Source organism: Oreochromis aureus, linkage group 7, assembly GCF_013358895.1.
Source record: "Oreochromis aureus strain Israel breed Guangdong linkage group 7, ZZ_aureus, whole genome shotgun sequence".
Lineage (NCBI taxonomy): Eukaryota > Metazoa > Chordata > Actinopteri > Cichliformes > Cichlidae > Oreochromis > Oreochromis aureus.
The window spans coordinates 28289739-28315624 of record NC_052948.1 but is presented as its reverse complement, the minus strand read 5'-3'; the positions used below and the strand labels follow the sequence as shown (position 1 = coordinate 28315624).

At 42.9% G+C, this 25886-nt stretch overlaps 1 protein-coding gene across 2 annotated transcripts in view; it reads left to right on the top strand.

Moving 5' to 3' along the window:
- Nucleotides 1-25886, top strand: part of gfra2b (GDNF family receptor alpha 2b) — a 117994-nt gene that overhangs the window by 30753 nt on the left and 61355 nt on the right. For both annotated transcript variants that reach the window (XR_005613558.1, XM_039614191.1), the window contains exon 3: nucleotides 15560-15637. Coding sequence is in view for 1 of the 2 variants with exons in the window: in XM_039614191.1 (XP_039470125.1) it covers nucleotides 15560-15637 (78 nt within the window). In the remaining variant the exon portion in view is untranslated. The remainder of the gene's footprint in view (nucleotides 1-15559; nucleotides 15638-25886) is intronic.

Sequence of the window (25886 nt, the reverse complement as noted above, 5' to 3'; positions counted from 1 at the left end):
CAGAGCTGAAACTGGAATTCCAGCCACATTAAAAACCTCATTGACTTTTTCAATAATTTAAGCAGAAACCTTCAAACCTTTCTCCACGCTGGGTCATGAGTGTGATAAGTGTGTTTAAATTGGGGTTACATTTAAAAAATATCCATAGAGGCCACGTGGAAATGTTCCAGCAAATGAATGAATAACTGTGTGGGGATTCAGCCGCTGACTTCAGCTACATTTTGCTGAAGTTTGTTTGTGGTTGGGTGGAGAAGTTGAATCCTGCTGGCACGGCTTACCAACAACCCACACGAATGATTTATTATTAATCTGACTTCTCAAACCAAACACTCTGATTTCTGTTAGGACCTGCAGACATCTGAGTGAATATGTGTTTAGTTATTCTACTCAGAGGTTTCAGTTTCTACTTACAGACAAATATTAGAGCCTGCACAGGAAGTGATATCATGACCTTGCCTCTCTTACGCCTTGAATGGTACTAATACTCTTCTTTAGAAGAATTCTCCTTCTCTATCTTAGTGTTGTATTGGTCCAAGCAGTCTGATTATGATTCCTCAGACCCCCAAAACAGATCCTGACCACAGCGCGTATGACAGGTTTAAAAAGCTGCGTTGTGGACGAGGCTGTGGGCTCGTCCAACAGCTCACAAAGTTTCCTTTTACAGCTGTAAGTAACATGAAGTCACATGATGTAGTAATGGGAATATTAAATTCCCACAGGTTATTGTAGTAACACCTGAAGCCATATTATTATTGGGGTAATAGTAGCTAGGCGGAGGAGTCGTAGATGAAGTCTGATACACGTCAAATGTCTTTGGAACAGGAAAAGGTCATCAGCTCATCAGGCTGACGTTAAAGCGTGAGCATCCTTTGAGTTTTGGGTTCTCATGCATGCAGGCTGATGACTCAGATTCAGGTGGTTTAATTTGTTGTGTAGGTTGGAACTGTGGCACCATTAATCTGTAAAAGTGCAAGTAATGCCCCCCACCAAGTCAAAGTCGGGCCTAGAACACCTAACCAGGGTGAAGGTCACATGGTCAGATGGCACTGTGGTTCAGAGGTGATCCCTGCTGCCCCACTAACCCTTCTATGTGCAATCACTGTTCCTCGCTAGCTCGACTCATCCTGGATTAAATTAGAGTCCACTCAGTTCGAATGCCATCAGTTGACAAACGTGAGGGACCGAGTGGACGTCTGTGTGCCTGCCTGGTTTTTGTGAACTGACTCGTAACAGGAAGTTGTCGAGCGTCGACTCTCCGGCTGTCTGTATCTGTAACAGAGTATAATCTGGGCTTTAATCTCAAAGATTTCAGTTCCTGGTTAAAACAAAGGTTTGGTGTAAAGTAAGGACGTGGTTTCTGGGTCTAAGCTTGTTTCACACATGAGGAACTGAGTGGCTGCATAAAGAGCTGCATGATGCATAAATAAAGATTAATTTGAATGCAATGGAGAACCAGAATTAAAATATCACCACTCATCTTACATCTTACTGTACCTTACGGACTGACAGGGGGCATCCGCCGGCTGCTGAGGGTGAGGACCCTCCAGCTTCAGGCTTCAGAGTTTAGTCTGAGGGTTGAGAGTCCAGCGGCTGTTTAGATGGACGTTAGCTGTGAATGATATTTATTAATTATTCGTGTTTTCATGCAGCAGCTGATGACAGGACCCACAGTGAAGAGGCGGTGAGTTGATACCGGAGTACTTTAGATGAAGCGTTTGACAGAGAGTAGAAGAAGATGTGTGGCGGCGATGGTAGCCGCAGAGGGCGGACACGCTCTCCCTCCTGTCAGGAATAATTAAACAGGGGGAGTGAAAGGAGAGAGGAGTAGCAGGGAGGAGTGCAACTAAGCACTTTGAGATTCTTCAAAATCAGCGTTTTACATACAGACACACACACGCACACACACACGCACAGGCTGGACATGAAGCAGGCGTGCAGCTTCACACAGGAGCCGCAGCTCATCAGACCAGCTGCTGACAGAGTCCTTGTACCGCCATCACTCCTCCTCATCATCAGGCTGTCGCTAACTAAGTTATGGGGGCGGGGTTAGGCAGGCATGCATCTGAAAACAGCAGCGCAGTTCACACTGGAGCCTTTCAGCACTCAGAGTGATTCAAAACATCTGCATCCAAACATCCATTACTTCAATTCAATTTTATTTATATCGCACCAAATCACAGCAGCAGTCGCCTCAAGATGCTTTATATTGTAAGGTAAATACACTTACAATATACCCACTACAGAGAAACCACAACAAACAGAATAAGCACTTTGGCGATGGTGGGAAGGAAAAACTCTCTTTTAACAGCAGGAAACCTCCAGCAGTGCCAGGCTCAGGGAGGGGCAGACAGTTGGGGGAAGAAGACAGGACAAAGACATGCTGTGGAAGAGAGCCAGAGATTAATAATAACTTATGATTACACGCAGAGATGTATAAACACATAGTGAGTGAAGACGAAACACTCGGTGCATCATGGGAATCCCCCAGCAGCCTACACCTATTGCAGCATAACTAAGGGAGGATTTAGGGTCACCTGGTCCAGCCCTAACTATATGCTTTATTAAAAAGGAAAGTTTGAAGCCTAATCTTAAAAGTGGAGATAGTGTCTGTCTCCTGAATCCAAACTGGAAGCTGGTTCCACAGAAAAGGGGCCTGAAAGCTGAAGGCTCTGCCTCCCATTCTACTGTTCTTGGCCATCACATTTTTTATATTACAATTTTTATGTGTTATAAGCACAAAGAGCACCTTTTCAATTTCAGTTGTTTTATTTTGTCTCGTGAATTCTTGCTTAATGTCCTTTTTTGTTGCTGTGATCTTGTGTTTGTTGAAGGTCTAATGTTGACCAAAGACAGAGACTTACTATTACAGTATTGTCATTCGTGGAAAACCTCTGTGTGCAGCTGATGGTTAAAATAAAACATTTCAATTCATTCAGATTTTTAGTATTCAAAGTAGAAAACATTGAATGGTCAGTTTGAATAAGTGCAACTTTAGGCACTATATGGTTGAAAATAACAATTGTTTGTCATATCATGATATTAGATTTTCCTCATATCACCCAGTCCTACTGCCAGCTTGAAGGCCTGTGGTGCGATTATTAGAGATAGGTTGATCATATTTAAGATTGAAGCAGTAATTAATGGCAGGACTTCTTTGAGCAGTCTTGTAGGAATGGTGTCTGAAATAGGGTTGGGCGATATGTAAAAATTTTCGGACTGACAATCGTCAGTCCAATAATCTCATCTGGAGCACAGAATGAACAAACTTTGGACAAACTGCCCGAAATGCGTTGCCAGAGACATTTCAAGGATTTTGACTCAGTCTGCGCTCCAGATGGGTTCATGGTTAATCATGTTAGTCGTGATGACGGCGTGTTAACGCTGACAGCATTAAAAGAATATAAAGTCACCATTTTGGGATTTCTTTGGCTTTAAACCAGATGAAAGAGGTAAACCTAAGGATGTAACCAAAGCGGTGTGCCACTTGTCCAGATGTATAGTATGAGCAAAGTACTCAAACACGACTAATTTGCATGAGCATGTACGTGTCCACCATCCGGCTGAGTATGTGGCGATCACTAGCTTCTGCAGCACCATCAACAAGCATTTGGGCGCAGTCTGAGGAGGGTGCACCTGCTCACAGATGAAAGAGGGTGCTGTTAAAACAGTGCTATTATTTTTTTTTTCTGTTGACTGCTTCTATAATAAATAAATCGCCCTTGTAAAAACGATAGTCAATATATTCGTCCAATCGCCCAACCCTAGTCTAAAAGACACCTTGATGGTTTGGAGGAACTAATTACTGAAATTAACTTAGAAAGCTCAATTGGAGAAAAAGACTAAATGAATATCAGTGGTACTAAGAGTAGCTTTAGATAATGTTACATCTGTCATTTTTTCTCTAATGGTTAAAATTTTACTTGTGAACAACTTCATGAAGTCATTACTAGTTAACAATAAAGGAATGGTTGGCTCAACAGAGCTCTGACTTTTTGCCATTTCCTCTCCAGCTTACGAGTCATCTGCTTTAAGGGAGACAGGTTGCCTTCCAGCATTAAATGGTAAAGCAACATGGAGTTGATGCAATCTTAGGTTGCTCAAAGGAATTAGGGGCGGAGTCAGTCAAGACAGAGCGATATCTGTCCCAATTGTAAAAGTACTGTTTTATGCAGTGAGTTTAATTATACAGCTGTAGTTGGAGGAATCAGTGAAGAAAACAGACATTTGAATTTGTAGAACCCGAGCAGAAACAAAGACTCACAGGAAACACGTTTGGAAGTTCTGCTGAGCGTGACACAAACAAAAAGTCTCGTCTGCTTGAAACTACAAGGTGTTGATCCTATGAGAGTATTTACATGAGTCAGTACGACGTACTGCAGCTCACACCAGGTATTCATAATGTGTACAGGCAGTCATTGGACACGTGCATGCCACTGCAGGTGTGTGTGCCTGCGGGCTGAAATCAGCAGCTCTGTTTACCTGTTTACACACACACACACACACACACACGCGCACACACACACACACACACACACACACACACACTCTTCATTAGAATATGATTCTACTTCCTCTGCTCCTGACACACTCTCCTGGTTTCGAGGTGGCTCATCATTCAGGAACACGTTGCTGATAATTAACCTTCAGGTGGAGACAGTCGCTGTGTTATCATTAACCGTATGGCTGAGCAGAAAATTTAAATGAGGACGTGCATTAAAATGATGTCAGCGCTCCGTGACCGCTCATTACGCCGCCTTTTTAATCTTAAGGTCACTGCATGTATTTGTTGGCTTGCTTTAAGGCTGCTGCGCATCTGTTTGCTCGGAGGCTCGCTGTTTATTTCAGTGTACGTTACTCTGTTTGCAGCAGGTCGAGTGAAAAATGGGAAGAATGACAATTAGAATATATAAAGCTGTGTGAGAGCAAGGACAGACAAACTGTTTACAAGGTCCAAACCTGAGCTCAACTCCTTTCCTCTTTTATTAAAGGTGAGAGTTAGCTACGAGCCGGTAAAGAGTGATTAAGACATCAAACCGAGCCGTGCACACTCTGAGATTATATCAGCTAACTCAGTGATGCTTTAGATATGCTCATAAAACCAAATTTAATTATTCTGACTCATATTTTTACTGTTTAACAAGTTTTTTGTTTCATTGATTCAGTTAATTGTTTTGATCAGAGCGCAGTCTACACTTCCAGTTTCCTTATATCTGCAGGCACTGTTTAATGATTGGATATCCAGATAATATACAACAACTACACTGAGCTCTCAAAAGCTGCAGTTCCTCTGATGTCCATCAGAGGCAGATGCAAGTCAGTCCCCGTAAACCATCATTCCATTCTCTTCCGCTCATCCTTCTCAGGGTCTCTGTAAATAATTTCCTCCTTCATAGCACCTGTACGGGAGGATGTTTTTATAACTCACCTTTTTGCATTATTAGGGGCATGGCCTCTTTGACTGACAGGTGGATGGTGACACAGGTGGCTGTAGCTGCTAGCTCTCTTGAAGCTGCTCCCCAAGAGCAGAAAACTAAAACTGGACTTAATCTGCTGGATGTTCATGTGAAACACAAGCAGAGCTCAGTGTGGGTACAGTGATCCAAGTAAATGCTCTAAACACTCCGTTTATTATGTTTTTTTCTGCTTGGGTCTGTGTGATGTCACAGAGGCATCGGAGGAACTGCAGCCCCTCCCAGAATCATGCAAAGCTACTCTAGAATGACAACACCCAGATGTAGGTGAGCTACACCACAATGGTGGAGTAACTGGAGTTTTGTGGTGGTTGATTTAAATATGTGAACATTTTTTGGTTTTGTCCTACGTTTCCAGTTTCTCTTCCTCACATCATTACCAGAGTTGGTTATCCGGTCACAGTGACCTTTTCTCTGCTGTTTCTTTGTAAAAATGCATTTTTAGGATGCAAAAGCCGCTCGTGGCAGTAATTGCAGACACACAGTGGCACTCTCTCCTTTCATCTGCTCTCAGTACCAATCTGTGGACAGAAATAGGCAGCATTTATTTACAGAGGCTGCTGGATCAGAAATCCTTCCCGTACGGGAGTCAGCATTTCTCTTATTTCCTCGTGAACACAGCGAGCATCTGGTGTCAAAGCCTCGGCACATGAAACGAGATCAGACGGGCAGGTGAGGCGCGGGAGTGTTTCCCTCTGTTTATTGTTGCAGCAGCTCGGTTTGTCTCTCTCAAACTATCATTTTACTCTGTGAGAGTAAATTAGCTGAAACTCGGCAGGATGCGATGATCTCAGCTCTGTGACTACAGGCAGGAGCGGTGCCAGCGGCGCGGCGGGGGGCGCGGTGCTGCTAAATGCCAGACGAACGCTCGCGGGTGGAAAACAATTGTGGGGGGGATTCAGCGTTAATGCGGCAGTAAATCAGCTGCTGAGGTTTCCGGGCTCAGTGTAGACCTGTAAACAAAACAGCAGCAGAAGAAGAACGGGAGCCGGTGGTTTGGAGGTCCTGGCTCAGCACGCTGTGAAATGTCACATTCACCCAGCCCTGCATCTGAGGGCTGGGTGAATCAGCCGCTCTCTGCTTCAGCTGCAGGATGAAAGCTCTTTGATCGGCGGCTGTGTTGCTAAGCTCGCATGTCAACATCACACTCAGTGTTTGTGACGAGCAGCGGTTAGGTCAGTGTTTCAGGAATGATCATACGGCAGGAAGCATCGCCCTGCTGCGGACTGAGAACGTGCACACGTGACCCACGCGACGTGACATGAGGAGCACCATACCTGCTGTATGTAGAAGAGGGGATGATGCACCTGACACAGCCTCACGTGAGTCACTCACTGGAAGTCGCGTTAAGCCCACCTGCCAGATGGCTGAGGTCCTGGTGAGATCAGGAGCTGCCCTGGGCACCGGTTCCTGATTAGGTCTGGTCCTGAGACGATGTTGCTCAAACACACATGCATCATTAAAAAAGCAGAGTTTCCCTCATCAGGACCATCACACAATGAAATTAAAGTTCAAAGTTCGCGACATGCTTATTGTTTTAAAGTAGATGAAGATCAAAACACAGGATCACAAAGAACACAGTTTGATAAAATTACTAGCAGATATTAGCTTTCAGATCAGCTCTCTTACAGACAGTTTGACCTTTGACCTCACAGGGCTGACCAACAGTTGAAAACTTCAGATAGTGCTAGATGTAGACCTAACTCACATCCCTGAGCAGGATTATGGGATCATTTGTTGACAAGTATTCTATTCGGTATTTGGTATCTCATTTGACCATATTTCAGTAATTGGAAGATTTTAAACCACATGTTTGTTTAGTTTGAAGTAAAAAGGATGAAACAGCCTGACTATGATGACATCACAGAGTCACAGGTTGTGATTGTTCTGAGTGTCTAAATAGAAGTAGTTTGATTTGTATGATAATGAGGACGATGGTGAAAAGTGTAACAGTTAAGTCTGTAAAAGAATTCCTAGGCATGGGAATCGAGAACTGGTTCTTGTAGCGAACAGTTCCCAGTAGTCCAATTCCTTTCAATCGTCAGTTTCCCGCTTATCCATTCTTGCACTCTCGCTACAATCAGCTGATTTCAGTTCGTGTGTGAGGAAAATAGTAAGTCAGTCTCCAGCGTGGATATGGACATTACTTTTATTTTTATTGCACAAAAGGATGAGAGCGTGATTGTAAAGTTGAGACTGCATCATACTGTTAGCACAACTTCAGCTCTTCGCAAGCACCTGCACAGACAGCATGCTAACGCTAAGCTAGCCAAGAACCCAGAGTGATGGTGAAGCTGAGTTTAGCCTTTTCATCTTTGCTTTGTGTTATCGGCTTTGTGTTCATACCTAAACACTAAGAGAAAGATCACGTGTGTCCTCATTAGGACAGGGATTTGTGTTGGTGTGTGGGGCTGTCGTCTGTAGGTTTATATTGTTGATTGGTGATTATGAGACAGTGTGTTTCAGATTATTTTACAGAGTAACATGAAAGTAACGTAACAAGTAGTGTAACAAATGTCTTTATCCTGGGTGTAATTAAGTAACATACTGCATTACTTTTAAGAAAAGTATTCTGTATATGTGCAATATGTGCAATAATTACTTTTTTGAGTAATGACCCTAAAACTGATCATAAAAAAGAGAAGAAATACCTCCAGCATGCGCGCATTTGAGCATGTGGCATGTGATTAATTTTTGATAAGGAATCGAATCGATAACTGATATCGATAACAGAATCGGATTTGCTACACTCTTATTCTAATTCCCATCTCTAATTCCCATCCCTAAGGATTCCTGTATGAAGTGAATGGCCAACTCTGGGGTTAACTGAGTATGAACCTGCACAGGTGGAGCTGGTGCTACTCTCTGTAGCTCAGAATCAACTTTGCAAATAAATATGATCATGAAATAAATCAATTCACCAGGTTTCACTCGGACTTCCAGCGGCCGTGTGCTGCAGGCACCGGTGAGCTCATATCAGCTGCTGCAGGCTGAGCAGCGGGACATCAGGATGTAAACATCACGTAATATGTCAAAGGCAGCACGCTGATATCACACACAAACACACATGCACACGCTTGTGCACACACACACACACACACTGAGCTAATGTGTTAAAGCTGTTTCCTCTTGGTTTCTGTTAGCATTATTGCGACAGGAACTTGTGAGAGCTTCTAGCAGAGGCCTGAAACCACGGCTTCTGTAGCCGGTTAGGTTTCTATCATTAACTCATTAATAAAGAAATCAGCTCAAGCACCAGTTGGTGTGGACACATCTCTTTAACAGAGACTGGTGTGCAGTGAGGAGAACAGCGCTGTGATGCAGCAGAGATCCAGCTTCCTGTTTGGATTGTCCTGACAGAGGAAGTGTGATCACATGTGGTTGTCGGTCTGTGAGGTGTTCGTGCACAGTGTTATGTATATGCTGCAGTGAAGGAACAGCTGCTGGAGACTTGATGAGAGCCCAACACATTCAGATGGAAACAAAGGCGCTTGCATAATTGCAACCCACCCGCCGCCTCATCGCCTGTCATGTTGTATGTTTTGTGTGGGAGAGAACATACAGCTTAAAGCTCAGGTATAAATATAGAGGACGTGCTAATGCACGCAGCAGCATGCAACGCTCCACGTTCTTCAAGTCAGCGATCCTCTTCCATCTTTTATGAGAATACCAGATTCACACTGAGAGGAAATTTGTTCCACTTAATTCGATCAAACTGGAAGACACGTTTCAGGAACCCACCAGTCTGCTTTGTAGTCCTTCCTGTGATCCATGAACCTCCGATGCAGCGTACTCAGTTTACCCAAAAACAGTTTACCCAGTGACATCCAGCAGGACTCGCACATTGGCTGGAAAAGGCTTCTTTTCCCTAGTCAAGTGAGGATGGCGTGGCGTCATCAGTCGCCTGTAGGCCTGTGTGACCCTGTGAGGCCTTACTCGTCTTCTTTGGTTAGGTTTAGGCATTAAAAGCTAAAAGTAGGTCAGGATTAGAAAATCCAGCTGCTGCGGTTCTGCTTTCCTCCTCTGAAGACCCTCCAACAAGCAGCAGACAGATTCTACTTCCTATTCAAACACGCTGTTTCAAAGTCACGCTGAGAGTCGATGGAGTTGTTTGTTACTGTTTCTTAAGGTTTCCCTCCACAGCAGCCTGACACCTGAAAAATGTGCTCTGCAGTTCTGTATTTGATTATAATGTGGAGTCAGTGTTAATGTGTGCTGGGCAGAACACTGACCTGAGGAACTTTTATTTCCTACCTGTGTTAGTGGGCTTCATAGCCATGGAGAAACAGCAGCAGCGCAGCAGCTTCTGATGGAAGATCAAACTGGAAAGCCCCGAACTCAGTAACCCCAAAACCCTCCAGGATATAGCGGGCTGTTTGTTCTTGTGAGGCAGAAACAGGAGCTGAGCAGGTTTTCAGAGTTAAGTCATTCAGTCTCAATGATGCTGGTCACAGCTGGTTGTTAACAGGTGTAAAGTTCAGGTGAAGAAGTTTGGTAGGAGTTGGTCTGGCCCTCAAACCTCCCTGCTGATCCAACAGTGTGGACTCTCAGACTCTCAATGTCTGTGGGTTTCGTTCTCTGCACTCTGAGCATTTCTGCAGCAGAAAGTGATGCTGACGATGCTGCAGATCATCCTGATGTCACGTTCAGTCCTTCCTGTGCTGTGTTTGTACCAACAAAATAACGGGAATCTCTGATGGACCCCGCGCAGCACAACCACAGCACTGGTCGTGCTGTTGTAAAGGAAAGAGGAGTCCCTTCAGAGAAAGTCTCAAGTTTTTTCTGTAATTCCATTTTATCCGACATCACAGCAAATTAAAGATGTACGGCAGATGCAGAGTTATGGCAGGAAGTAACTTTATCTGAAAGTTATGCAAAGTAACTGTGAGAGGATAATTTGTCCTTCATGTTTTGTATGTTCTGTTGCAGGTAAGGGTTAGGCATGAAAAATGGCTCCGTTAGTTTTAGGAAAAGATTATGGTTTTGCTCAAAGCTCTCACAGCAGCTGAAACATGGCACATGGGAGTGACGTGTCAGGAGAGGCCGAGCATTCTCACAAATGCAGAAACTCGGGAATGAAAACAGATGTAAAAACTTGATGACCTCAGTGGGAAACTCTGTCTTTCCAGGCTTCGGCTGTGCAGCGGTGCACAGTGTCCTGGGAGGACGAGTCACACAAAAATCTAAATGATAGTTTGAGAAGGTTGTATAGACGCTGCTGAGAGAGGAGTGAGGTGGGGCAAGCTCATTCCATAAAAAACAATAAAAACATTATCAGCTTTACTGGAAACACAAAAAGTCTCCTTTGGTTTTTCCTGGTCGACAGACTCCATCATCAGCTGTCAGCTGTACCTGCGCCCACTCAGACAGCAACTATCAGCCTAAAGAGGCCTAAAACATTCTCAGTGATGTTATTGAGGAATCTGCCAAACTTGATTAAAAAAAAAAAAATCGGCCTCTTCATTGCTGGGCCTGAAGAGGTTAATGGAGCTGAGAGCTTCAGCAGATAAAATCCACTTCACCTTGAGCGGACCTCTCCTGGTTCGACCTGCTTCTTCATGCAGAGGAGTGGGCATCTCTGTCAGAGCTTTAAAGAGGTGAAGGGATTTTGAATGTGTGCTGTGACACGCAGTTATTTAAGGACAGATCCAATTTCTTGGTGTGTTTGAGGACTCTGGCAGCAGCCGTGTGGACGAGCTGCAGCTGTCTGAGTGATTTTTTCCTCAGACCTGTGAAGACACAATTAAAACCGTCTCGCCTGCTGAAAATAAACGATTCCACAAATTATTTCCATATCTGGCTGAGACAGGAATCCTGTCGCTCCCGCTCTGCTCGAAAGGGGGAAGGAGGACCGTTTCACTTCAAGTGGATGTTAAATGAATCGGCTCACCTGCAGCTCTGAAGTGTAGATTTTTGTGTATTGGACTTTGAGTGAGTGACCTTTTGATTCTAATTTATTGTTTGGTGATAAAAAACAATAATTCCAGTTCCTGACGAAGGCCTGGCTTTTTAAACTGATGATTCATGTTTCAGAGAGCAGGGAGAGTGTCGTTTTTAGGTTTCACAACACTCATTTTTGGAGAAAAACATTAATTATTGAACAATATCAGGTCCTGTGTTACCAAACACGTGAAAACACAACAGCAAAAATCATTTCAACATATTTCACTGATAGTTGCAACAACACCCTGGATCTGCTGGGATTTATTATATAACCATTAAAACCATCAAGCACCGTCCTCACTGTTACATTATCAAAACACCCTAATGACCACCAGCTATAATTACCAGTATTCCTTTAACATTAATCAACACTTTTCACTCACACTGGCTGCGAACTGCTTCCTGAGCACTCAGAGCGGTGACGGGAGATTGACTGGTGTTTCCTGCACTCACTGAAATGACAGCTAAGGTGACTCCTCACGGTGCTTGTGATTGCAGGTGCACAGGGGACTCACGTCTGTACCATGGCGCCCTCTGACCTCTGTATGACCCCATCATATATGGTCAGTATTATAGAAAGGGGTAGGCACTATTCGGACCACTAGGTTGGACAAATGCCGCCTGCTACGCTCTGCTCTGTCATTTCCTTAGCCGTGGTCTTTATGGGTACTGTGTGCTTTTACACTCAAAAATGTCTGCCACAACATGCCATGGTCATGGCATACGAGTGTCCGCCTGCACTGCAGCTGCAAACCTTTCATATGAAGTACAAGCCACAGGAAGTAATGGGTTTCATATTGCAGCAGAATGTAACCATGGTCCTGTCCAGCTGGTGCCGGTCTCAAGATTAACGATTCCCAAAAAATCACTGTTTTCCTTGATTTGACGTCTAAAATACGTCTCGGTAAACACTGGTCAAATTTAATTTGGAACAGGTTCATTGTATATAACTTTTTTATATGTATATGACCTTGAGGTCACTTTGAGAAAAGTGATCAAACTTCAGGTTGAAATAATGAAATTTAGGGTATTTTACTGCTGTCAAAGGTCAAAATGTGTCAGATCTGACCTGAAGAGTATGTAAGAGTTAAACAGAGTTTTGTGATGTACAGAGTACACTGTTAAAAAAAAAATCCTAGAAAAACAGTAATATTCCGGCAGCTGGGGCGCCAAAATAATACCATAAAATAACAGAAAATAACTTTCTCATAAAAATACGGTTATTTTCAGTAATGACAATACAGTTTGTTGCCCTAATGTTACATGGGATTTTGCCTTTTTCAAGTGCTTTTAAACATTAAATTGGGAACATGTTAATGTGATTAAACAATGAAATTACCTATAAACAAGGTCAATGAATGTGGCAATATGAATAATAATACTTAAATGTACAGAAACATACAGTTAACAGTTGGTTTAAATAATAATGGATTGCATGCCCTGGGACAGACTGACAGAGGGGAGGTTGCCATATCGCACCATCGGCCCCTCTGGCCATCACCAGTAGGTGGTAGGTGAAGTGTCTTGACCAAGGACACAACGACCGAGAGGGTCCGAGCCGGGGCTCGAACCGGCAACCTTCTGATTACAAGGCGAACTGCCAACTCTTGAGCCACGATTGCCCTATATAGCAATGATAATAATAGTTATTTGATGTAAAAAAAGTTTATGAGGATCATTTTATATATTTTTCCATAGCATTACATTTGAATTTAACAGTTCAATCTTTCAAATAATGGACACATATTTGTGAAATCATGATACATTTGTGAATGTATTTTAACAATCTAAATATGCATATGTACAGACAAATACATTTAAAAAACAAGAAAATTATGTTTTATTACATTACAGTGATTTTATGTTACTTTACATTTGAAATGTGAAATCACAATCTGTTTATGTAAATTTAATGATATTCTAGAAGAACAGAACAAAACTGTAAAATACACAGTAAAATACTTTTATATTAGGATTTTTTTTTACAGTGTACAGAAACTTATTGTTGCGTTGTTTTAGTTTTTCCACGTATATACAACACATATTTAGATTTTCACCATATCATATATCATATCAGTCATATCTTCAGCTCTGATGTTAGGAGACTTTATGAAACATCAAGATGAAGAGGCCCAAGAACGGACCCTTGAGGAACACCTTACAGATTTTTGTTCCTTCAGATTTCTGAGAGAAGAGAACAGCAGCGAATTGTTTTCTCCAGAAAAAAACTATTCAATAGTTCCAGGTGACTGATTTGTGAGAGACAGATGTTCCATCCAATTACCTGCCGACCATAGAGACGCAGTGCTCAGTAGTTTTCAGTCAGTTTCCAAGAAAGATTTCAGATGTGCCTCTGTCGAGCAGTCCATCTGCTTTCAGGTTACCAATTCTGTGGGTATTCCCAAAAGACGGCTCAAACCATCTGAAGAATTCTTCATTCATTCTTTATTTTTCAATTCAGAAACTTCAGTGTGAGTCACATCAGTCTTCATAACTTTATTTTTACATAATTTATTTTTATTCGTGTAAGCTTCTCTATGCTCCATACATGCTTCACTGCACGATGACTGCATGAACGGCTGTAGAGCTGAAACAGGAAGTGGAATGGTGTCAAAGTAGCTTGTTTAAGCCTTAAATTGTTTATATTTCAGAAGATCAGGTACACCAAAGTTGCTGTTAACAGTTGTTTTCTGTGCTCCTGTGGACTGAAACTGCTACTGAATTGCTCTGAATGTTCTCGGAAGCGTGATATGTAGATTGCTTTGTAATCAGCCATGTTTGTTTTCTGTCTGATTTAAATGAGCTGCAGTGATGATAAGTTTCCAGAATGATCCGGATCGAGCTCATTTCCTGTTTGAGTGTCTGACTCAGTGCTGCAGGCCTGGTTTCTCTGTAGCGCTCTGTTTCTTTTGTCTGTCGTCCTCGCTTCATTTTAGATGTGTGAACACGGCGTTCTCTGACAGTCAAACAGAAACCTTTGGCGGGTAAAGCTCCAACAAAATTAGAAACATGAGAAATGATGACAGTCGGGTTCGGCTCAGCGTGGAAGTCCTATAAAGGAAAAAATTACTGGGGATATGATCAAGAAGAGAAAATAACTGTCATACAGGAACGTTTTTCACTGTTCCCGCAACACATTCTCACATTAAATTACTCTTTAATTCTCGAAACAACACAATGTTCATAAAGGAGACAAATGATTATGCTTTTTTTAATGTTTAACAGGCTCAGTGTTAAAAAAAAAAGGCACGTAATTTTGTACATAGGTTTTAGTGTTTCAGCCATCGCCATTTTGGGTTTTTTGGACTATATTTGTGTGGTTAATAGTCTGCATCCCCAAATTGTATAAAAAAAACCCCCATCTACATTGAAGCTCTGCCTTCGTGGACGCTCTGTTAGTACAGTAACTTCACAGCAGCCATATTATTGGTCACATTATGTCATTAAAAAGCCTCCAAAAGGCTCCAGAAGCACAAACACAGACCAGAGGTCGAGTTCAGGTGAGGCCTAGCAGACAGCTAGCAGCTACAGCTACTTCTGTTACAATCCACCTGTCAGTCAAAGAGGCCACGCCCCTTTGACTGACAGTAGAGGATCAATGACTGAGCCCTGTGGAACACCATGAGCTGTAAGAAGGCATTCTGTGGTGGTTTTTGTTGCTCATAGTGATTTCTGATGGTTACTGCTTCCAATAAAACTCTGGTTTCAATGTAAAATACTTCAGGTCGGACCTTCAGAGGCTCATCATACATGCGGACTCATGTTTCTTAACACAAACATTTCTGTTAAGTTTATTGTGTATTTTTAATATATATACAGTATCATTAAATCACAGCACTTCTGCTTCTCTGTGTGAAACTAAAGGCTATCGTCAGTATTTTATCTGACACTGACACCATGTCAAATGTTCAGATGATTTACCAAAGTTACCACAATACAATTTAAACAGGTGAGTTAACATGGAAGTCCATGGGGACTCACTGCTGCCTGTGCTGGTCGTTAGAGGAACTGTAGGGTTGGGTTTTTGGCTCTGGAGGTTGAGAAAAGTTTTCGTGCACAGACAGGTGACCTTTGAAGGTCGTGTGCAAGTAGATGCAGACGGTTGGGACTGTACACTGAACATGTTTCTGTTTCCTGTTCCTCAGGGGAGGAGTTTTACGAGACGTCTCCGTACGAGCCGATCCACTTCTCTGAGGAATTCAGACATGCCTCCATCATCTCAGGTAACGCCACCGTGTGTGTGTATGTGTGTATGTGTGCGTGTGTGCGTGTGTGCGTGCGTGTGTGTGTGGGAGCAGACTGAAGCAATGGACACACACTCATCGAGGTTGATGTGGGTGGAGGAGGGGCTGATTAAGCTCGGGCCACTCGCTCCATCTGTGAGTGCGTGAATGAATGCGTCTTTGTAATTACAGACGTGTGAGAGAGCGTGCAGCTGAAGCAGCTCTTTCATAAAAACCTATTTTCCGTCCAAAATGCGTTTGTGCCTCTACATACTGCGCTCATTATTCAGAGGGCAGAAAGATAACCTCTGCTCCTTTTCATTACAGGCTGTCACATATTGTTGACATCCCACATGGATCAGTGTGGGGATGGAAATGTCCTCAGGGCTGCAGCTAATTATTATATTTTCATTATTGATTAACCTGCAGATTACTCTTAATGAAATTATGAAATATTAAGTTTATTAAATGCAGAAAAAATGCTGCAAAAAAGCTCATAAGTAACTTTTGGAGAGCTGAATGTGACATGTTTCAAGTTTTTTCCCGCTGTCACATTTCTGTTGCTTTTCACCGCACCTCTGTGGAAACGTCTGCTGTGGAAAGTTGAAAGTATTCACAGTTTTGGAACAAACCGCTCTGCATGTCATGCAGTCTTTTGTTTAAAGCACACAGGCTCGCAGTCCTTCCATGTCCTTTGTTCACTCTTCACCCCTGTGTGTACAGCCACAGGGGTGCAGGTGTGTGTGTGTGTGTGTGTGTGTGTGTGTGTGTGTGTGTGTGTGTGTGTGTGTGTGTGTGTGTGTCAGGTGTGGGTGGTGTGGCTCGTTTAGTGGCCAATAAAAAGCTCTGATTAGCACAGGTCTTTGTGGAGAGTGCTGCTGGTGGAGCAGACGGTCCTCTGCTGTGCTGCTGTATGTGTGTAATCATAGTGTTGTGTGAGATCAGTGGCAGAGTTACGTGTTGTTTCTAACTATAAAACATCCAGAGTGAGACCATGGCAGGATAATGAGATATACTCACAGGTCCTGGTATATAAATCTCACTTATCCTCACCTGTATTAACATGATTAAACTTTATTTATACAGCACTAAATCACAACAGCTGTCACCTCAAGATGCTTTCTGTTGTGAGATAAAGACATTACAATAATACAGAGAAAACCCAACAATCAGACTATGAGCAAGTACTTTGGTGACATTGGGAAGGAAAAACTCCTTTTTAACAGGAAGAAACCTCCAGCAGAACCAGGCTCAGGGAAGGGCGTCCATATACCATGACCGATTGGGGCGAGAGAAGAAAGACAGGACAAAGACACGCTGTGGAAGAGAGCCAGGGATTAATAATAACTAATGATTAAATGCAGAGATGTATAAACACATACTGAGTGAAGAAGAAACACTCAGTGCATCATGGGAATCCCCCAGCAGCCTACACCTATTGCAGGATAACTAAGGGAGGATTCAGGGTCACCTGGTCCAGCCCTAACTATATGCTCTATTGAAAAGGAAAGTTTGAAGCCTAATCATAAAAGTAGAGATAGTGTGTGTCCAAATCCAAACTGGACGCTGGTTCCACAGAAGAGTGGGCTGAAAGCTGAAGGCTCTCCCTCCCATTCTACTTTTAAATACTCTAGGAACAACAAGTAAGCCTGCAGTGTAAGAGTGAAGTGCTCTAATGGGGTGATATGGTACTATAAGGTCATTAAAATAAGACGGAGCCTGATTATCCAGTACCTTGTATGTGAGGAGCAGGATTTTGAATTCTGGATTTAACAGGGAGCCAATGAAGGGAAACTAATATAGGAGAAATATGCTCTTGCTGCAGCATTTTGAATAACTGAAAGGCTTTTCAGGGAGTTTTTAGGACCTATCCTAGTTTTGTATCATGTGTCACATGACTGTTGGTACCACCTGTGCTTCTCAGATGCGCTGAAGTGCAAATGGCAAAAATTTTAAATGAGTTTCACTAAACTGATTTTGGTAAAGTACTGGTTTTTCTCAAGGCATATGTAACGCATAGTTACTCATCAGGACTGTTTGAAGGATGAAATGAGAACAGAAAAGCGGTTAGGGTCAGGCACTAAATCTACCAGGGTCATGTAAGGTGCTGAAAGCTGCTTGTGAGGTTCAGACGCCCTGCAGTCACTGAGTGAAACTGTTGGATGTGTGCGTTCTAGTGCTGGGCGATATGACGATATATATCGTGTGGACGATAGAAAAGTGTCTATCGTGCCATTTGTCTTCTATCATTTCTATCATTTCTAATTTTAAAAATTAATACATAAAAAATAAAATAAAATAGCCTGGGGGCAAATATATTAATGTTGTTTTGTCACTATTCATACTCTAACTTTATGCAAGAGAAAATGAAGTATAAAAAATCATATTTTTCGGTGAAGAAATATCCACAAAGAAACTCCGTCTTGTGGTTTTGCGACATGGTGCTGCTTTACATGCATCCAGATTTGCGACATGCTCAAAACTCCAAACGATGGACACGCGACAGGTTGCAGTTTCATGCCCGGACATGCAACAGGCAGAGACAGCTACACAGGCAGCCCAAGAAGAAGCACTTTTACCGAAAAGAGGGGGTACATCTGAGATTTGGTTACATTTTGGGCTCAACAGCACTGACACGGAGCAGAAGACGCCCATTTGCAAGCTATGCTATAAAACTATTCCCGCGCCCGATGGCAACACAACAAATCTCTTCTATCACCTACATAAGGCCCACGAAAAAGAATACTCAAGAATCCAGAAAATCCGAGCTAAACCAAGCTGTGGAACGACGGGAGCAATTTTGGAAAAGAAAAACTATAGCCAGCCGAAGATACAGCAGTCTTTCGCACAAGGGACGCCGTATGAGAAAACGTCCCAGCGCCATAAACAAATCACAGAAGCCATCTCACGTTACATTTGTAAAGGCATGGCCCCTGTTTACGTAGTTGAGAAGGACAGCTTTCGTGACCTCGTCAAAGTCCTTGATCCGAGGTACGTCATGCCCGGTCGTAAGCACTTCAGTAAAGTTGAGTTGCCTCGCTTATATGACGCATGCCGGGCCAAAGTAGAGAAGGATGTTTGCAGTGTCATGCATTATGCCTTGACTACTGACCTATGGACGAGCAGAGATACGCAGCCCTACATGAGCGTAACCATCCATTTCATCAACAAAGACTGGACCCTCTGCTCTCGCTGTTTACAGACTGCGTACTTTCCAGAAGACCACACTGGAGGCATGTTAGCCCAAGGTATGAGTCCGCCATTGCTACATATTTAACCGTGCATAAAGTACATTATGTGCATATATACGTGCATGTAGTACTAATATATATATATATGTACACACACACACTAGTTTTACTACCATATATGATATGCATGTTAGTAAAACAAATATTTTCAGCTACTGTTCTGGCTGTAATAATTCTGAGTCACTCCTAATTAAGAATTAATGTGTCTAGGTCTGAGAGATACACTGGAGTCATGGGGATTGCAAGAATGCCACCTTGTCTGTGTCACCACGGATAACGCCACTAACAACATCTCTGCAATGGAACTGAACCAGTGGGAACGGCTACAATGCTTTGGTCACCGCCTACAGCTAGCCATTGGTTAGTGTAAAACAATCTAAAAATGGCTTAGTGTAATATTGTGTTGACAGTAGTATAGTAGCACCAAAAATATTAGTAAATCTAAATTAGATCAGCCCATGTACAAAACATTATTGAACAAGTTTTATTTATATATTTTTTTTTTTTGCCTGTCACAGTAAAGAATGAATTGTGATACTAGCTGCTCACAGTATCTAATTATTAAGTCAATTCATAAGTAATTTAAGTGATACATTATGATAAAAAATAAAGTTGCTGTCAAAATATGTTATAACATACTTTTTTGTTTTATTTCAACAGAGAATGCTCTAAAAGCTCTCACACCAGTATCTACAAAACAGGCTGTGGAACGAGCAGTTGGAGTGTGTAAAAAGGTGGTGAGTGCCTTCTCCAAGTCATGGAAGAAAAAACGTGAATTGGCCAAGGCGCAAGCGGTGCTGGGCTTGCCTCCTCATCAGCTCATCACTGAAAGCCCTACAAGATGGGGCTCGCGGCAGATGATGATAGACAGGTTCCTGGAGCAGGAGAAAGCTCTTTCACAGGTTCTCCTTGCAGACAAGAAGGTGAGACAGCCACTGGACATTGCACATTGATTCTTTTCATTTTGGATTCTGATTATGTTTGCAGCCTAGATTCACCACCTCATGAAAGTAACCTTTTTTTCCCCTTTCTTTTTTGCTATTTGACTTAGACAAGACATCTGGTGCCAAGCCGGCAAGACGTGGCATTGCTAGAGTCCTTGAACAAGGCACTGGGTCCACTGTTTGAGTTTACTGACGCTTTGTCAGGGGAGAGTTACGTCAGCGTATCTTTTCTGAAGCCAGTTCTGCACCTCTTCAACAACGAAATCCTCAGTCAGATGGATGGAGACACAGAGCTCACAAAAGCAGTCAAAGACAGTATCCTCAAGTACCTCAATGAAAAGTATGATGACCATGCCACCAACGACCTCCTAGACATGGCAACACTTCTTGACCCACGGACCCACGGCTTCAAGGAAGAGAGGGTGGAGTTCATAAAGATGAGAGCTGCAGCAGAGCTGGTGGACATGGTGGGAGCAACAGCACCAGAAAGTGCACAAACAGCAGCAGCCTCCAGTTCACCCCCAGCTGCTGAAGATGATCCAGAGCTTCCCCGTCCCACAAAGAAAAAGAAAAGTTTAGGTAGCTACTTCAAAAAGACAGGTCAATCCACCACCCACTCCCAACCCAGTAGAGCATCCATTGAACTGGAGCTCTCCATGTATCTTCAGACACCTGGGCCTGACTCAGAGACTGACCCACTGGAGTGGTGGAAGCAGCATGAGACAAACTTTCCATTGGTGGCCAGACTGGCCAGAAAGTACTTGTGCATTCCTGCTACTACTTCTTCATCTGAAAGGGCTTTCAGTGCGAGTGGGAACATCGTCACATGTAAGAGGTCATGTCTTAAGCCAAACACAGTTGACCAACTAGTCTTCCTTGCACTCAACCTGTAAATTCAACAGTAACATATCTACTTCTGCAAAGTAGCCATTTTCTGTTTGCACTTTAATTTATGTTTAATGCCTTAAACAGAGTTCTGTTCAACCCTGATGCTTACTTTTGTCACTTTATATTGGTTTGCAAACTTTGCAGTACAAGGTTACAGATTTCAGAAAGTTAAGAAATATTTTTTTTTATTTTTTATAGCTGAACTTTTGTGCAAATCTGAGTTTTCTTCTCAGAAACTTGAAACTGTTGTGCACTTTAAGTTTATTTTGACAATTCATTTTAAATGTACGTTTTGGGAAAAAATGTGAAGGCCACAGCTGTTTTCATTTGATACATTTATACTAAAATGTATGTTTCTCAATTGTGACAGTTCCGTTAAATGTCTCTTCAAAATAAAGTTGGAGAAAAGTGAGGAATGAAATATGTCAAACTTTTCAGAGAATAACTGGAAACATTGTGGTATATCGTGATATATATCGTTATCATGATATAAAATAATTCATATCGTGATAAATATTTTTTCCATATCGCCCAGCACTAGTTCGTTCAGTCTTCTCCTTCATACGTTGCAAAGAACGCTGATGGCTGTGATGGAGGTAGATTCAGAGTGTTCTCCTCCTCGCTGTTGATATCACGGCTGCTGATGACTCAGTTATCATCACCACAGGATCCCTGCAGAGTTATCTTCTTTATCCTCGTGCAGTGAGCCAGCACCAAAAAATAAAACACTGAAAGGATTTGATGTTTTTGGATGCTGTCGAAGGAGGATTTCATGAAAAGATGCACTTAAATGAATCGATGTATTAAAAATGCGTTTTTCACTCTCCGTCAGCGTGTTAGCAGGACTGCATTAAAGCTGTGCATGGCTCTCCGTGTCGGCCTCACACGTTTCTGAGGAGTGTTTAAATGTCAGACGCTCTGAGCGATACAGCGTCATTTACACTTTCTTTCTGTGTGTGTGTGTGTGTGTGGCTGTGTGTGTGTGTGTGTGTGTGGTCAAACAGCTGTGAAATAGACTCACAGCTCTGTAAATTGGCTTCTGCTCTCTCAGATTAACACGAGTACAAACAACATGGTCAAAGGAGGAGAGCTGCAACCAACGCAGCTTCAAAAGCACTTTCTGTCCCTAACACACACTCTCTCTCTCACACACACACACACACACACACACACACACACACACACACACACACACACACACACACACACACACACACACACACACACACACACTTGTTTTCATATCTTAGTGAGGACATCTAAATGACATAACCCTTTCCTTAGCTGCTTACCCTAAACATCAAAAATGAACGTCTAACCCTAACCATAATCCTAACCTACCTGTAACCCTGACACTGAAACCACATTTTGAGTCTCAAAAATGTCTTCAGACTCGTGAGGACGGGCACTTTGTCCCCATAAGTTACTGTTTGTCCCTGCAAGTATAGTAGCAATTTTTGGTCCTCACAAAGTCATGTAAACATGGTGCACACACACAGACACACAGAGGACACTGGTGCAGGTGCTGAGTAAAGTTTCCCTTATTTCCTCTAGCACGGCGTCACCAAACACAACATCAGTCTGTGGCCGCTCCTTGACACGTGTGCAGGACAGGCGCGTGGGGGGAGGGGCCGGCTTGCAGTCCGATCACCTGTCGTCAGGAGTCTGACTGCATGATTTGAAGATGTACAGCGAGAGAAGCTCGAATGCTCCATGCTGATAAAAGGAGATGGGGGTGGGGGGATAAGAGGATCATATAGAAGTGTGTTAAACAGCAGTGGCAAGAAGAAAGAGCCCTGGAACATTAAAGTACGTTTCAGACAAGAGTGTCGCAAATTGATTGGAGGGAAAGGCTAAGCGTGACAGAGTGTTTGTGAATACAGTGTGTGTGTGTGTGTGTGTGTGTGTTTGTGAGTGTGTGAGTGTGTGTGCTCAAGAACTTGTTAACTGTTTGCAGACTCGAGGCGCAGTGAGAATACTTTAGCGTGTGCAGCGAATTAGAGCTGTAATGATTCAGCTCGTACAAGCAGCTGCAAACCTGATTATAAAATTTAAATATTGTTATCAAGCGTTCCCGTGGAGATCTCCTCTAAACAAACTCTCTGTTTGCATTCTCGGAGCGCCGCCACCACAGGCGGAAAAAATGGGCAAAGCTTGTGGGTCTGCAGACTGAAGCGCCTTAAACCTGCGTTCCTCCTGATGCCCAACAGGGGGCAGCTCCTGTCATGTCAGTTGAAACATGAATGAAGTCAAATTGTCCTTTGCGAGCAACTGATGTACTTGCAGCAGTCCACAGCAAACGTAGATATGTGGTCCATCCATCAAGTTCTCCGGCCACCCTGAGGTCACCTCCAATAAAGGCCAAGCCCACTCTACCTGCTACCTTTTCCTCTGTCTGCACTGCATCAGTCCAGTGCAGCCATAACCTGAACACATGAAACATGCATGTTGGTACCCATCCACTGCACAGGTGTCTTAAACTGGAAATTTCTCTGATGGCCAGCAGGGGGCGACTCCTCTGGCTGTCTCATTGTATAGAAGTCTTTAAGAGATTGAGCCTCCCACTCCCCTGATCTCTGAGCTCAGTGAACATCATCCTGATGAGTTCATGGTCTCAGTCACTGCTTTCAGGTCGCACTGAATAAAGCATGAAGCTTATTTTGGAGATTTGGAGAGTCAAAGAGGCACGATAGGGCGGTGTCCCTCTGTCAGTCATCATCCGTCACGTTTGAAACACGGGACAGCAAAGCTCCCCAGAATCACAAAATCAGCACAGAGAGGAGGTCAGGGTGGAGGGGTGTGTTAGCAAAGCAGTGATGATATACTTTATTCTCAAAAGTTGCAAAATTCATGTGCAACCTATAACAGAATATTTAGGTCAAACTCAGCAACACAGAGTCTGACAAGGTAAAGTTACTGAGACAGAAAAAGTAACAGAGCTCAAGTAAATAAAAAGACAGCAAGTAGAACATGGATGGATGGATGTATAGATGGATGTGCAGATGGATGTGTAGTAGGGCTGTTCAATATAACCATATATATCGGATGACAATATGAAAACGTCTATCGTTTCATATTATGCTATCGTTTGTTTCGTGGTGTCGCAAAATAAACTGTTTACGGCAATATTTTTTCATCCTTTTGTTGGTCACTGTAGAATTTATTAAAGTTCTCTCTTTCTCTTAAGTTTAATATAACCACACTACAGATGGACAAGCGACTGTTTTTATGCGTTGTCGTTAGCAACAACGATGGTAAAACCATCGCGTGGCTCCGCCGTCCGCTTGTTTATTTTCCACATAAACCTTTCACAAAAGCTGAAGATCCTGTTGAGATTTTTCAAAATAAACTGAATCACGTGAAATAGTATGCAGTGTTTACGGACAAGAAGCTAAAAAGAGCCATCAGGTGCTAAAAAATAAACCTTAGAACTGGCTTTTTCCAGCAGCACGCCGTGTAATAAATACTCACAAAGAAAATTGTGACTGTTTCAACTTATGTAACACTCGACTCCAGGTACATGACGCCCAGCTGAAAACACTTCACGCAAGTCGAGTTGCCCGAGATTCACAAAATTTCCAGAAAATGTAAATTTTTTGTGATATATATTGTTGTCGGGATGATAAATGTCTTATATCGGGATATGAGATTTTGGTCATATCGCACAGCCCTAATGTGTAGATGGATGTGCAGATGGATGGGTGGGTGGGTGGATGAATGGGTTGGTAAACTTTGAGTTTGGATGAAATGTTGTGTTCACAGACACAAAAAGTGATAAACTGACAGCAGCTCAGAAGCTAAATGGCGTCTTAGAAAGCAAGATGGTCATTAAGCAGCAAGAGAAGCGGCGCTGTAACAGGTATGTGATCTGATATGAGAGAATACTATAGTGAGCAGCATGTAGTGTTACACTGTCAGGTGTTGTAAGTGAAGCTGATGCTGGACAGAGACCTGCAGAAAGACCCAGAGGCTGCTGTCAGACTCAGTTTACACAGCAGCCACAGAGCTGAGAGTTCATCCTCCCAAAGATGGAAATGTGCAGAGCAAAGCCCACAGAAGCAGCAGCTGTGATTATAATGCAACAGAAGCAACTTGAGAGTTCGTCAGAGTCAAACTCTGTTAGGTTCACTCTGATGGAGGAGTTTGGTGTTAGGCTGATCGGGTTGGGACCCGGGGCAGAATTCAAGTTTACCAAAACTTGCCCTTAAACAATGAAACTTCCTTTAACTTGTACGTTACATCACCTCACCGGACAAGTGCGAAACTCAGTATTTTAGAAAATCAATCAAAAGGATCATTAAAAATCCTGTGAACAACTACAACTCCCAGGGTGCATTTCACTAACTTATAACACCCTGCTAAAAATTATAACATTTATAACTTTATAACATCCTGTTATAAAATTTCAGTTCTTCTCCTTTAGCTATCCCAGCATCCTCCTCTGTCTCACCAGCCCTCTTCATGTCCTCCTTCACACCTTCCTCCTCCCTGCAGCTCCACCTTAATCCTCTACCCTCCCTCCTCTGCACATCCTCAAACCATCTCAGACTCTGATGGACTCCCAGTGAACATCTGAACATCTGCAGCTCAGCGTCATGGATAACATTTTACCGCATGTTAACTCTTTTAATTATCTTAAAATGAAATATCCAAAAGTTGAATCTGTTCATCTGGACGTAGCGTTTTGTGGGAGAAACGTTTCGTCACTCATCCAAGTGACTTCTTCAGTCTCAGCTGACTGCAGGTTTCCCCAAACCTTATAAACAGCACATTTGCATAATGACTGAAACCAGCCCACTGAAGGAACTGAAGGATCGAGGAGGCGGCCTAAGGGTACATCTTTCGCCATCTTACAACGCTGTGATTGCAGCCATTCCCCAACTCTCTGTGAATGGTACTCATGGCCATTGATCAGTGTTTTTTGATCAGTGGGTTTTGGTCAGTGATTGTTGATCAATGGTCATGGGAATTTGCATAATTATGATTAAGGAACTGACCTCACAGCCCATTCCTTCAGTGGGCTGGTTTCAGTCATTATGCAAATGTACTGTTTATAAGGTTTGGGGAAACCTGCAGTCAGCTGAGACTGAAGAAGTCACTTGGATGAGTGACGAAACGTTTCTCCTACAAAACGCTACGTCCAGATGAACAGATTCAACTTTTGGA